At 35.0% G+C, this 15,150-nt stretch overlaps 1 protein-coding gene across 3 annotated transcripts in view; it reads right to left on the minus strand.

The window, feature by feature from the left end:
* Positions 1-6: 6 nt before the first annotated feature.
* LOC116343919 (lachesin) overlaps positions 7-15,150 on the minus strand; it is a 34,374-nt gene continuing 19,230 nt past the window's right edge. Inside the window, exons 5-12 of one of the 3 annotated variants that reach the window (XM_031772240.1) lie at positions 10,543-10,643; positions 10,000-10,024; positions 9,858-9,909; positions 9,682-9,765; positions 9,472-9,516; positions 4,840-4,965; positions 2,482-2,667; positions 7-1,662 (exon numbers count right to left, since the gene is read on the minus strand). In XM_031772240.1, coding sequence (XP_031628100.1) covers positions 1,067-1,662; positions 2,482-2,667; positions 4,840-4,965; positions 9,472-9,516; positions 9,682-9,765; positions 9,858-9,909; positions 10,000-10,024; positions 10,543-10,643 — 1,215 coding nt within the window. In that variant the 3' untranslated portion in view covers positions 7-1,066. Of the gene's footprint in view, positions 1,663-2,481; positions 2,668-4,839; positions 4,966-9,471; positions 9,517-9,681; positions 9,766-9,842; positions 9,910-9,999; positions 10,025-10,542; positions 10,644-15,150 lie in introns of all 3 variants that reach the window. The other 2 variants (XM_031772239.1, XM_031772238.1) reach the window with 2 other exon arrangements.

The following is a 15,150-nucleotide window of genomic DNA, read 5'->3' on the forward strand; positions in this document are numbered from 1 at the left end:
ATCATTAACCGTTCGCGGCACATCATCATAATTTTAATATGCAGAAAAATAAAAGCAGTCGCGTGCACGATCACAAAAAAAGTGGTCATCATCATCACATAGAGTAGAGCAAACGGAATTGAGATAAAAAGAACGCGGGAGAGAGTGAGCGTACAAAACAGATTTTTTGGGGTTTTGGTTTTCCGCGAATCACCGGTCCCATTAAATTAATTAGTTACCTCAAAATTGATGCAGCCACACCGCTGCTGGATGTGAGTGTATTTATTCTTCGCGACCTTATTAATTTCATCGTTGTATGTGAATACCAATTTTTTTTCTGATTTCGCTTTCATTTTGTGCTTTCATAGAATATCATTCAATTGAACATTTTTTTTGCTGCGTTCATTTTTCATTGAAAGATTATATTTGCCCTTTTCATCAAAACATTTTTTCTTTTTCTATAAAAATTATTTTCATTTGTAGTTTTTTTTTTCGTTTGTGCCAAATATTATTCGTTTGATCAATACCGTTGAACATAAAAGCAGAAAAAAAATAGAAGCCAAATTGATTTGGACTGGCTGAAAAAGGGTTAACAATTTCGAACGTTGTTTTTTTTTAAATGTATAAATGTTTATCGATCAATAACACTAAAAAAAAGCGCTGAGGCTTTTAATTATAAATAAATCAATGCTACAGTTAACATGTCCCTGTTTGTTATTATTTTAAACAAATATAACATTCAGATTAAAACCAAAACATTAAATTGAAAACAAATAGAGTAGAGATTTGCCATCAAGCACTATCACGACATTGGACACTACACTTTCAAATTCAAATGAACCAAAACGAAAAAAAAACCCGGATCGAGAAGAGAATGAAACAAAAACGTGTGAAAATTAATTAATAATTGTTATATTGATTTACATATTGGCTTCCATGAAACTGATATCCGTTGGTTGTTGTTCGTTTTTTTCCCCCTCCAGTTTTATTGTTTGTTGTAAATATTGTTCAGTGCGATGACAGCTACGTAAATTAATGAATATGTGTTGTTTCAACACAAATCGTGTACATGGTAAATAATCGATTATTATGTAGACATCGAAATTAGCAAATTAATGACGATGAAAATGAAATTATAATCGAAAAGCATCAAATAAATTATGTTGCTGGTTATTTTGAATTTTCCAGTGATGATCGTTGATGCAGCCGTCGACGATACCTCATTATCGAATGCTCGAACTTCCGTGCGCGTTACAAAAGCATTATTACCGTTTAATGCATTGATACCGTTGCCGACATTGCCGCCGGCTCCATTCGATCCACCGCCACTGCTGAACGGTATATTGTATCGAGCATTGTTATTGTTGTTACTGTTACCATGACTGTTCTGGTATGGATAATGATGGTTATTATTTATGCCAAAACCATCAGAAGTTTTTGTTGGTCGCGAAAATATGTTTGGCGATAAATCTGGATCGTCATAGTCTTCCGCCGAGCCAAACATATTGTCATCGTCGTCTGATATCAATGGCGGATGTGTCACCTTTGGTGTGCGCTGATTTGAATACACTTGGTTCGGTTGCGATTGCTGTTGTTTATGCGATTTATACACTTCGTTTGGATTGTGCTTTGACGTATGACCGTGATTGTGATGATTGTGGGTACCTTTTGCGTCTGGAATTTCTGCAAAAAAAATCAATTTTTTATTTAAAAAAAAGACCAACAATTGGCTGAACTTCATCTGCTAAGTTTTCGGATTTTAATTTTGGACAAATCTCAAGTCGGGTCAGATTTAATTTGAGGTCTTGTGCCATGAAATGTCGAAATTTGCTCAGAAATATGTTATTACTTTTAGTGAGTTGTGTCTCAAAAAATAAAGGTTCCGACCCTGCTTCAAAAACTACGATTAAAACAAAGTAACGACATTACTTTGTTTGCAATGTGTGACACGAACAAAAAATTGAGATTGAATTTGCACAGAGCATCTTTTCACCCCGCTAACAATAGCAGGCACTTATTTTCATTCGTAATTTGCCGGTTGAGAAAATGTTCGTATCCATAATGGTTGTGTGCAAGTGCAAGTGGAATTAATTTTATCTGCCTCATTACATTCATTTTCCGCTTAAAAAACTTTTCAAATAAAACTTTCGAAACTGAATAAATTTCTTCTGCGGTTCTTCTCCGTGTAATCGTCTGTCATCTTTGTTTGATGCTTTTTCCGAATTTTATATTGGGAATTGATTGTAAAAGTCACGATAAATTTTCACATTTTCAAGTGAAATTGATTTTGAATCCATTCATAAGCTCGGTGAATGTTGTTCAAATCTTCGATTTAAGATGTGATAATCCGATAACAATCATATCAATGAGCACATTTCATAGAGTATCAAGGGAACCTCATTCAAAATCAATATGTCGAAAATACAAAAACTTATTCCGAAAGAACAAAAATACACAAGAAAAACAACGTATATAAGTTAAGAATGGGGTTAAGTCACTTACCATACAATCTAATGCTGCTATCTACTTCGCCTAATGAGTTTTTGCTCGTACATCGGTAGGAACCAATATCATCCTTTTGAAATTTGCGAATTGTGAGCGTCATTCGCGTTTCATATAGTGACAACGATGTTTCCTGCACATTGTATTTGGGTGATGAAACAATCATTTCACCTGTTGATGAAAACCCTTTGACAACAAAGACAATATACCAATAAAGACACACTCACACAGAAAGCGGAGTACGTATGCACACAAAAGAAACAAAGACAAAAAGTAAGTTGTTAGAAATTGAGCGGTGTTGAATGACAAACGATGGGAAAATAGAATGCTTTTCCTCTCTCCCTATATATAGATATGCTACAGTGTTATAATGTGCTACGTTTCCTCTGAAACTTTTATTTGTTAAGTGAATAATGCTGTTGAACATCGCTCGAAGGAGCTGCCACCGTCGCCACACCGTTGTTGTTTCTACAGCCAAAATGCTATTGTACACACAATGTATGTAATGTTTTTAACGTGTTAACGAAAATGAGATAGAAAGAAGCCGAAGCTGAAAAAGACAGCAGTAAGGAGAGAAAAAAAAACAATTGCGCTACCAAAACGGCAAACACGCAAGCAATATCGCAACGTTTAGAGCTCTGTTTATTTTACATTTGACATTGATTTTATTGTTATCGTTTGTTCGTTTTGCCTCTTTCTCTGTTCGACTCTTAACTTTTGTGCTAAGCTCTCTCCTCACCCACCACATACACACACACAATAAATAGCTGCGATAATCGCAAAACGATTTGTTACATTCGAAAATCGAACCGATATATCGGAAAAGAGAATGAGAGAAATAAAGGAAAAGGGTGCGAGAGTTTCCTGCGATAATATCGTTTATTAGATAGATATATTTCCAAGCTAAAACCATTTTACGGAAAGCAATGCACGAATGTGAGGAGTAAAAGGAGTTTGAAGATGGAGAAGATTGTGTGCGTGTGTGTGAGCATGTGAATGAATTGTGGGAGGGTAAGAATATTAAGTTAGATAAAGCCGGTTACATTGAAACATCTTGTTCGATTTAATGAAGTTCGGACGTGTGAGTAATTCAATGAGTGATTAATGACAATATGGATAAACCGAGTGTCTGTGTCTGGTCAACACAAAACAGTACTCATATTACACAAAAGCAATGGTATGATTTTCTTTATCAACGGAAACTGAGCACACTGCGAACATGAAACTTGAATGAGTAAATTATACGTTTGACAATGAACATTATTTCAATAATAATCGAGTGAAAACAGTTAAATCTATATTGTATGTTATAAATAGAAAATCGCTAGGCATGATAGATACATTTTAGAGGAATTAACGTTCAATTTAATTGAATGTATCAATTGTTTATTGATTCGTAAGTGTTGATTTGAATATCAAATCTATTCTTATACATTGCATTGACACTGTGCTCCTTTTCTTTGTATTATTTAAGTGATTTATTTACTTTGATCAATATTTTTTCGGGAAAATCCTCAGACACCATCAAACTAGCCATCAAAAATTTAAAATATGCCAAAAATATCTTTTTCAAAATTCAATTCTGTCATTTTTTCCATGTCAAACTTGTTTTCCTTTATTTTATTCAAAATATTCCCAATACAAAGCAATTGGTTCATTATGGTTTTCATTCGGTATCTAGGAATCAATTAAGTCTTCATCAAATAGCTTGCGGTTTTCGGAATGTACGAATATATTATGTATTTATTAAGTTTTATCTCAATTATTTACACATTGGCAAATGACTTAAATAATTGGTTCACACCATAAAGGGCCCTCAAATTCGAGTCTCAGATGGTTCCGAAACGAAATTGTGTTTCATGCCGCAAAATTAAGAGAAATTACGATTGAAGGTATAACAAAGTAATGTGTTTCTCTAGAGTATTTATTTATAACTCGAAACACAAACACATTGACATATAACTCTACTTATATATTGAGCTCATCCAATTCAGAATTCCGGAGTAAATGCAAAAGTATTATACATAGCAAGAGTCTAAATGTACCAGGTCATATCAAACATGTCAATGATCTTTTTGTACATATAGAATGACGACCCCAGAATAGGAACGAATTTATTGATTTTTGGAATGAAAGAAATGATATTCATTCACATGTGTATTTACTTCTTTTTGTGAAACAATGAAGAAGAAGACATTTTTCAACTTTTATCATTTTTCGTACAGTACCCGAAAAGTGATTCTTTTTCGTTTGAGGGTGGCGGTTCAACTCCTTCTTTGAATGTACAGCACTTTTTCTTACCTTGTATCTTAATCTAGACATACAAATACGCAAACGTATGTAGCATTCAACACTTACCGTCTTTCACGTCTTTGATCCAGTAATTTATCGATTTCGGCGACGCTTCAACGTTGCATTCAATGGTAACATCTTTTTCGAACGGCGAGCCAACTAGTTGATTGCGTACATTTATTACAGGATGAACTGTGGAAAAAAATGAATTGAATATAATACAAATTTCAACTTAATTAAAGAACCAAGAAACTACAATTACATACAAGCGTACTTTTACGCTTACATCTTACAATACCAACTCGAAATTTTATTCAGGTAAATTATATGTACGCAAAGGAAAATTACTAGTTTTAAATAAAACGAATGATCGAAACTGAAAGAGTCGAAATTGATGGAAATTCGGTGGTATTCAATTCCATTTGTACGAAAAATGTCTTCGGTTGCGCTACATTTATCTTGTTTAATCAAAGATGAAAATAGTAGTTCTCAATCGATTCATCTTCTGTTCCATCTTATTTTTTTTTGCCAAATAGTGGTCATTTCATATTGGCAGAATCTTTGATTGAAAGACTTTTTGGATTTTAACTTTGAAGCTTCAACGTCTAATTTTCATCCTTGAACATGAAACTTATCAAAGTTTTATTGAGATCAAATTCAAGAGCGTTGTGTGTATGGATGTGTGGATGTGATGTGGAATTGCAAAATTCGCTTGCATAAACATGCACGCAAAGTGATGTCGAAAATTACGCAGTGTGTTTTGGTCTAACCACTTTTCACACAGAATTCCACCGGAAGTAAAATTTATGTATGATTCAAAGGTAAGAAGTCTCATTAGTTGTTGTTGTTGTTTTGGTTGGTTGCTTGGTGTCTGCTTGGTATTTGGTTCTCTCGATGAGAGAGTGAAACTCATGATCAAAGCACATGCACACACCAATAGCAAGTGCGGTAACTATTACATGCGAGATTCGTTTGTGAACTTTGTTCGATTTGGTAACATTTCAACCCTGTTATTATTAGGCACATTATTACCGCTGCACGATGGGTCGAATGTTGTGCATGCTGTATTTATATTGGATGGGTTCATAGTTCAATCGAGCGAACGCTCTCTGTGTGTCTGGTGCTGTTGCAATTGCTGCTGCAATAGTAAATTTTCAATGTAATGCATTCTCTGCTTGAAATCAGACGTTCCTTGTAATTATCTATTCGATATATGTGTAAAATAAAGGTGAACACTCTGCACAGTTTGGATAAGTTTTCGAGTTTTGCCAACGAACCACCGTACACTTCATGCTCTTTCTTTGCCATTTGCCAAAAATCCATTTTTCTAATGGAATGATTTCATGTATGAACCAAATCACCGATAAATATTCACGTATGCCAACACGCAAAATACACACACGTAACGGGTGTATTTGTTTTTGGATTTTAGCTACAATTTTCTATACATTGCATCGCATACAGAAGCGGGAGAACCGAGGGAGGCTGGCCTCAACATAAACACATTCACGCAACTAGACACTCATCATCAGCATCAAAATACATGAATGCTATGCAATTACGGCATTGGGAAACTACACCACTAATCGCATTGCCCGTTCATTTTCTTTATATTTTCGTACGGTGTTGTTTAAGTGTGTGCGTGGGTGCGAAATAGCGGCGGAAAGAGTGAGCATGGGGGGAGGGAGAAGAAGGCCTCTTCATATTAGCAAACTCAATTTGTGATTGCAATGCAATGGCCACACATACACAAACACATGAACATTCGTATGTGTCGTTTTGTCGGTTTGAAAAATTGCATAGTTCAGCTTCAACCAAAAATGGGTTATTCAGCACGTGCATGACTAATGATTAAAGACCATGCAACACTCTAACTAACAATTGCTGTTTCACTACTAATTTCAGCCACATTGTATCATTTTCTTTTTCACTTTTCGAACCAACGCCTTTTCATGTGTGTATGCGTGAGCTTTGCTCGTAATTTGGCATTTTCAACAAGAATTCACTTGACTCTGGAGAGAGAGACGACTCAATTCAACTCGGCTCCACGGGGATACAGTAAGCAAAGGGAAGATATCAAGAGAACGAGAGAGTCTTGTGCATATCGTTTTACTTCGAACATCCAGTTGAAAACCATTTCACAAAATATGTACATACATCGCATTTGTGAAACGAAAGTTAAATGAATATTTGGCATGCGGTAACCGGCATACTCAAAATTGCACACTGAATGTGTTTTAACACGGGCGCACACCAACACTTCTGTTGACTTTTTGTCTTTTTAAAAGGTTTTTATCGTATCGAGCAATTAACTATTGATTTAACTGTCACTGATTATTATTACATTACAAATGTACAGCAAATTACTACTTATTTGACTATGAATACAAAATTACCAATCGGTTTTTAGCACGAAAAAAAAAACAAATTTCTCGATTATTCATTTTTATGTAATGTGGAGTTATTTTGCACGAATTTCCACATTTAAATTAGAGAAAATTAGAAAATGAACGGCGTTGTATAAGGCGATTTAAACGAAAAGTACAAATTAAAAACACGTTTTTGCTATTTTTTTTATGATGAATTACGAGAATTATAGGAATTTCGATCAGTTTATTGCTTGTGAATGTTTTATGCACTCATGCATTTGGACAGACGGAATGCGATTTTCCAAATGTGAATGTACAAAATTCGTTTTATATTTTCCTTAACCACAATTCTTCCGGTACACACACATACGATGACTTATGCCCAGAGTTCATTCATGTTCGCACTCCCTAATGCAGAGCTCAAACGGGCAAACGAAAAAGCCAGAAAAACATGAACAACAACAAATTTTGATGAAAACAGCAACAACATAAATGAGAGGAACAGTTAGTGTGTTGATAGGTGCACACAAAATGATGGATGGATAAGCCATTTTACGAGCCAAAAATATGTCAGGAATGGTATGTGGTCACGGTAGCGGTTTTTCAAAATGGTAAGTGGTTTTAACGAACATCGTATCAAAGCGAACGTATGCCAAGCGCCCCTTTTTTACACTTCACACTCACACAATGACAGTGTCCACACCGAGCGGGAGAGAGAGAGATAGGGAGATAGACAGACTCTGTCTGACAGAGAGACCATCAATCAGAAATCGATCATCTTTCTGATTAATTCGAAACTGACCAATAATCATTGAATTAATTGGCGTCAATGGAATGATAAAAAGGGACGATACATGATGGGATTTTGAATGATTAACACCATGACATGTATGTCAATGCACATTTCGGATGGACCAACACCAAAATAATGATGCTTTTTTAAACAAACTAGATCAATTCTCATCATCCAAATTACGTTCTATTTATGGAAAGCACACTTTTACCAATTCGTTTCAATTAGAAATATTAACTCTCATAATTCAAATACTGAAAAATTTATTTAATCCAATTCCATGTGTTTGCGACTCACTTTTGAAATTCCTAGTCTATATGATTTTGTTACATATTTGTTTTTGTATCATGGACGAGTCGTTGAAAACCATTCCATACAAAGCGCATATCTAAAACCGCATATAAAAACAAATAAACAACCAAATAGAAAAAAAAGCGGTGTGTTGTGAAACCACAAACGGATTAACCGGCTTTTGCACATTTTCCATTTACAGTTTCTCTCTCCCTACCTCTCTCTCTCTCTTTCTTTCATTTTTGTTGTCAACAGATTCGACGGTTTAAACGATACCCAAGTTGACAATATTGAAACAAATGCCAAAACTTAATATGTATTTATACAGAATAAAACAATTCGAAAAACCAAAACAGATAAACCAAATCTTTTTTTTGTTTGCAGTAATCAACTTGAAAGAATGAAAAAAACAATGTCGAGTCTGATGTCTGAGCTTGCAATTAAAGCTCAACAAAATAAAAAGAAATGGATTCACCAGTTCATCCACCAATCCGGTTTATTTACAGTGCTGTTCGTGTACTGGTTGAATGACTCAATTTTCGGTTTTCAACAGGAATTTTCACATCGCATCAACAAACAAAAATGTATTTATTTTTCCGCATATTTTTCCCTCGTTTTCCGCGTACACGTTGACAATGTGTATTCGTAACAAGTGTGTTTGACTTTCGTTTTTTTTCTCTTCCATTTTTATCCCTCTCGTTTTTCTATTCCCTCTTTGCCATGCCGTCAGAGTAAACGTGCAAAAGCGGAAGTTGTTTTTCAACAACAAACAGCCCTTTTTTTTATCATGGAAATGAGAACGACGACAGCGATGGTTTAATACAATTTTATAATTATGTAATATCGCAAAGGGCCGTCTCATTAGAGGCGACATTTCGTTTTTTTTTATCTCTAAAATGGATAATGGCATAGGATGTCTGTGGCTGTGCATTTAAGTAGTCTATACTCTCTATCTCTTTTTATTCGGCTCTTGGGTTTAATAAAAACTTAAAATTAAAGACTTCCTTGTCGGGTCATACTCGCACAGACTATCCATTTTATTCATTCGACCGGATCCACAACTAAATTGCGTTACATGCGAAATTCCATTCAGGTTCTTTTTTTATTCATTACGCTTCTTTACGTTTTCTTTATTATCGTTTCTTAATGTTGTATCATGGTTGCTTTTCAAATGATTTTTTCTCTGATGAAATGTTATATTTGTAAACCGTAAAAATCAATTAAAATCTATAGTAATAAACTTACAATGAATGCTGAGCGAAATACGTTTGGACACTGAGGGCGGTACTCCTGCAATTGAAATACAAATAGAGAAAATAAGAAATAATTACATTTTTAATTGAGTTCATTTGAGATCAAAGTTTTCAATTTCGTTTATGGATGATTTATATTTCCACAGGTGTATAATATGTTACTGTGGTTACGTGCAAATTCAATTTCAAAATATCAATTTACCATTTGAAGCTATGCACAAAAAGTTTCCAATCTCACTTCGCGAGAGCTTATTTAATTTCAACACTTCACCGCTGAATGAGGTAACTATGGCGAGAAAATAATAAAGAGAAAAAAAAGACCAATTAGAGAAGATTTTTTTCGGCCAAGCAGCCGAGTTGTACTTAGTTGCTTGCTACCACTGCCATCCTTCAGTGTTATTTCCCCATTGTCTTCTCGGCGCCACGTCACCTGCGAACAAAATTAAGAGCTTATATATCAAAGAATCTTTTCGAAAATATTTTATTGTCCAGGGGAATGTGTGAGAAAACAACTACTTACATTGGGATGTGGATAGCCTCGTGCTCTGTATTAAAAGAAAAATAAAAAAAATTAGAAAAAGGTGAAAATTTCACAAAGTGCTTCGTCAGGGATATTTCCGAGAGAAATTGGTTCGTTGGCAGGTGACTTCTCACCTAGCCCTTATAATTTCTACGTCTTTCTACTTTCTTATTCATCACAAACGAAAATTTAACCAATTACTTACAAAACGCTAAGGTATTTATCAAAAGAAAACATTTTACTCAAAATACTGTCATGGTTGACAGATTGTAAATTAAAATGAGCATCGATGCAGAGATAACCCAATATTGATGTTGAATAATTAACGATGCTTTCAAAATAAAACGATTGCACTGCACAAAGAACAGTGCTAAAAATAAAATAGTGATCGTGGTGACAAAACTACAATATATTTATATGAACAAGTTGGATATATCCCCCATTGGTACATTTAGTGTTGAAGACAATTGCGGTGTGAAAGTTTTTTATGTACGGGGAAGTAATAAAATGAAATTAATGAAAGCAATGGCTACAAATACAAACCTGCAGGTCAGCTTCACGGACGAACCTTCGGGTACGATAACATCGGAGCTCGTATCTTCAGTTATAAAATCTGGTGGAATTACCACGTCCAAGTAACCAATCTAAAGTCGAAGATAGAAAGAAATTGAATCAGCAACATTCTCATCAGCGTCAGAGTCCAGTTCAGTCTGTGTACGTCCGTTTGTGTGGGGGCTGCTTGGCTTGTGCATGATTTGTGCCATTCCAATGGCCAAATGCAAATGAGTACCACTTACAAATGTATACAACGTGCTAGCATATTTATTAAATGCAACACTCTTTTACAAATAACAACCACACAATACGAGCGCACACAGATAGATACATATAAACACCATTGGATCAATGGCAACTATGTTTATCGCATTTCAAGCACACTAACGCAACATTCTTCTTTCTTCAATTGTGACGAAGAGCGAGTTATTCGGGTATCTCTTTTTCATGCAACGTGGTATTTTATTTGATTCACATTCGAAAAATCATATGTGACAGTTACAAGGTACACATATAGCAAGAGAAAGAGAGACGTGAACGTATATACAAAACATAATGTTACGCCGCGAGCATACCAAAGGATTATTTCGGCACTAAAATGCCAACGATAGAGAATAAATGCAAACAAAACCAACCGAAATGAAACGAAATGAATGAAGTGAGCGAAAGGGAAACGACAATGCAAAAAAAGAGAAGAAGAATGGGGGGGGACGAGAGAGACATTTCAGTGTGGAAATGAAAAAGATGAGACAATTTTATGTTGATATAAAGTGTTTACTACATCACCGCCGTATCCACCGCCGATCCACTCGACTTTTCGGTTTGGCTCGCTCCACTTACATATTTGTCATATATAAAGTATTCCGCAGAGCATCCCTGCACTCACTTCAAAACCTCTGCCCTTCTCACCATTCTACCGTGCTCGAATGCGCTCATATCTATATCTATATATATGTGGCTGAGGCAAGCGACTGTTTAAACATGCTCTTATGCAAGCTAATTTTCGTGTAAATATCAATGTAAACAATATGAGGATTGAAGGAAGAACCTTTTACTCGCTTTTACTATTATATGCATCTGATTAATAAATACACAGTGAGCACGAAAGACCTGAATAGAGCAATGGAACTGAACGAATGTATTAAAAACGTACAGCACACGACAACAACGGTAACAGCAGTAAACAAAACGACGTGTGCATCGCTCAACTAGGGGACGAACATTGTAGTCAAAAAGCTGTGCACACGCAAATTTTGAAAGCAACACTCGATGCCTGCTGGAACGAGCATATGCATCCAGAGAGAAAGAAAAACAGAGAAAAGTTTTATAGTTCAGCGCAGTAATCTATTTGAATTTGCAACATTGAAAACCACAAGCTTTCGTTGCCGTGTGCATCTGTCCCGGCATGTGTGTGTGTGTCGACACGATAGCCGGAATATCACCTGATATCAATGTTCCACATACACATACAAAAAATGCGGAACATGTGCGAATGCTTCGAATGATATTGGTGAACAGATGCCAACCACTTTGTTCAAACACATCCGAATTCCGAATCCGGTTTTTTCCAACAATTTTTTTTCACGTTTCATGCATCACACTCTTCTCTTCCTCTCTTTCCAGCACACGTCAATATAAATTTCAGTTGCGTTGAATGCATTATTTTTCCATAAAATATTTTATTTGAAATGTTGGTGAAAGCGTGTATGTACGGTGCAAGTCCTTGGATTATTAGTATGAAGACAAAATGCATAATAATTTATAAACAAACTCTTTGTCGGTTCTACACACACATGGTTTTCGTGCACTGCATTTCTATGATTCCGGCATTATCATATGAAAAGCAACACCAACTTTCTATTTATTTTAAGTCAACGGTTTATAACTTGATTTCATCATTGAGATATAATAGTTTTAAACACACAACCAAAACCGATAAGGTAACAAACGGAACGAACGACTGGACGAATCAACCGAAGTGTTGAAATAAATGGAGACGGAGACGGATATAGATACAATGAAGCGACAAAAAGCGAGAAGGAATAAAAAGTTGAAAAAAAGAGCAGTCCATCGAAATGAAAAATGAAGGATTCACTTAAACTTTCATCCGCATTGAATATAAATGTCATCGGATCTTTTTCCCATCGTTCTCTCTCTCTCTCGCTCTCCCCTTCCACATATAAGCACAACGACCAGACACTTTCCGAATGATATTGTGTGTTTGAGTAAAATTTTGCATTCATTTGCACATAAACCGAAACATCATTTAAGATGGGCGACGAAGAAAGAAAAAAATATAATGGCATTTTCTTGTGCAGTTCTTTCGTGTGTTCAAATGTGATTTTTCTGCGACTATTTTTAAGTTTGTGTTGAAAATGCAACATATTCGATTGGAAGAGAATGCACTCTTTCTCGCGATTTTATGACTTAGCGCAACACGACGCTTCGTTATTCACGTCTTCACTGAATTGTGTGTAAAATATTTAGAAAGAGCGGCGAAGAAAAAATGGGTATGAATAGTAGCACTGACAATAAAGCGCAAAATGCGGAAATTTTACGAATAAAGCCATCTCCGAGCAAAACCAATGCATTTCCCTTCCTTAAATAAATGATGACGTGTGTTATTGTAACTGCAACGTATCGTTTGTCTCTTTCTTGCATGCACTTCATGCAAACTGCCGTGCTACATTTTATACGGGGTAATCTCTTTGTCGCAGACATGTTGACAGTGATAACAACGAGTCGACACAACGAAAACCAGAAAATATGAAAAATTTGCACGAAAGCATTCTCTACGACCTTCTTGCTCTTATTATTTTATGCATATATATATAACTTTATGCTTTATTTTTGCGAAAGATGAAATTGACTCGACTATGATAGGCAAATAGGGCTAAGCTTCGTTCCACATAATAGTTACGTGTGTGTATGTGTGTATGTGAATTAAGGAAGATGTATATTTATCTTTTGTTTTCGTGCGCTATGAATCAATTTCCGCCCAAATGATTTAAAGTGTTCGATTGTGGGCTGGGGTATTCAAAAGCAGTGGATAAGCAAAGCTCTTTCTGCCATAATTTTCGAGATATATAATGCGTTCAGGTGTGAAATGCTTTTTTATACAGATAAATTGCCATGTGCTGGCGACTAAGGTACGGCAAGAAAACAAAGCTAATTTATACAATTTTGTATCCATATTATGATGGTACTGTTACTCTGATACGGCTGTGCATTGTGTTAAACTGTTGGAATCCATTAAGCTTTTGTCGTATAAATCGCGTACATATGTTTTTATCAAACAACGGACCATGTGATTTATGAATTATCGTATTTAATTTTAATTTCATTTCATCCACCAGAGTTTGAGCTCTTGTTCGCTCGTACGTTTCGTATTTCAATAAAACCACTTTACAAAAGCATACAACATCAACCGAAATCTCCGTCTGTTATTCCATGGAATTAAAATAAAGCCGTGCAAATTACTCGTAATTTGCGCTCACAATATTCATTGTTGTGTTAATATCATCAAGTGATTTAAGAGATTGTCTCACTTTAAATGAACTAATAAACGTAAAAAATATACAATAATATTTTGATGTTGTTGTTAATGTATCTTTTCCAAGGATTTTATGCGTTTTAATATGGCTATTTTGTTGGCGTGGGGTTAAACAGTACTTTTTATAATGATTCAGATTTTTTTTTCCGTGAATTAATTGCAATTAGCGATGATAACGTTTTAAGGAAATTTCATTGATTCTTTATTTCAACACCTTTGCGACAGAAAAGTTCAAAAAAGTATCATTTATCAAACTGGAAAACATATAAAGGCATTTTATTTTTGTAAAAGGTATTATACCTAATTAAAAAAATAATTAAAAAAAATCATAAAAACAACAATTCTTTATTTTTCGTTCAGTTATAAGGTTGTTGGCGGTAAGAGTATTCACACATAGTCAACATGACTCCTTATTGAACTTCATATATCCTAAGCATCCCTACAACAACAATGCTCACCATTTGCTACAACTCTTATAACATACAGTGATTTATGACAGAAAAAGAGATAAAATCGGAAGGACCTTAGCGCCTAAAATTGAATAACAATCAATGAAAATGTTTTGTGTGAAACGAAGTAGCTCATTATCAGTTCTACAGAACCAAACATTTTCCCTAAAAAAATATTTTTCTGGATAATACCAATAGCAGGTTTTTTTCATGAAGATTAATCAAAGTACTTATCGCTGTACAAATGATTAAAAAGCATTCATGCTCACAGAAGGCATCAATTGTAATATTTGTGAACTCTGGTAGTAATTTACTAAATTACCACCATTACAATGTGCGGCATGGTGATTTTTGTATGTATTGTATTTGCTTTGCAGTATTACCACCAACACTGCGTTGAGCGATAGTAATATTGGTCAGCAAAGCAAATACAATACATACAAAAATCACCATGCCACACATTGTAATGGTGGTAATTTAGTAAATCACCACCAGAGTTCGCAAATATTACAATTGACGTCTTCTGTGAGTGGCCATGCTTAAAAGCGGAAGATGTGAAAAAAGTTGAATTTTTAGATGAACATTTATTGATGA

Source organism: Contarinia nasturtii, unplaced genomic scaffold, assembly GCF_009176525.2.
Source record: "Contarinia nasturtii isolate CC-2019 unplaced genomic scaffold, AAFC_CNas_1.1 Cnas_scaffold_1037, whole genome shotgun sequence".
Taxonomy (NCBI): domain Eukaryota; kingdom Metazoa; phylum Arthropoda; class Insecta; order Diptera; family Cecidomyiidae; genus Contarinia; species Contarinia nasturtii.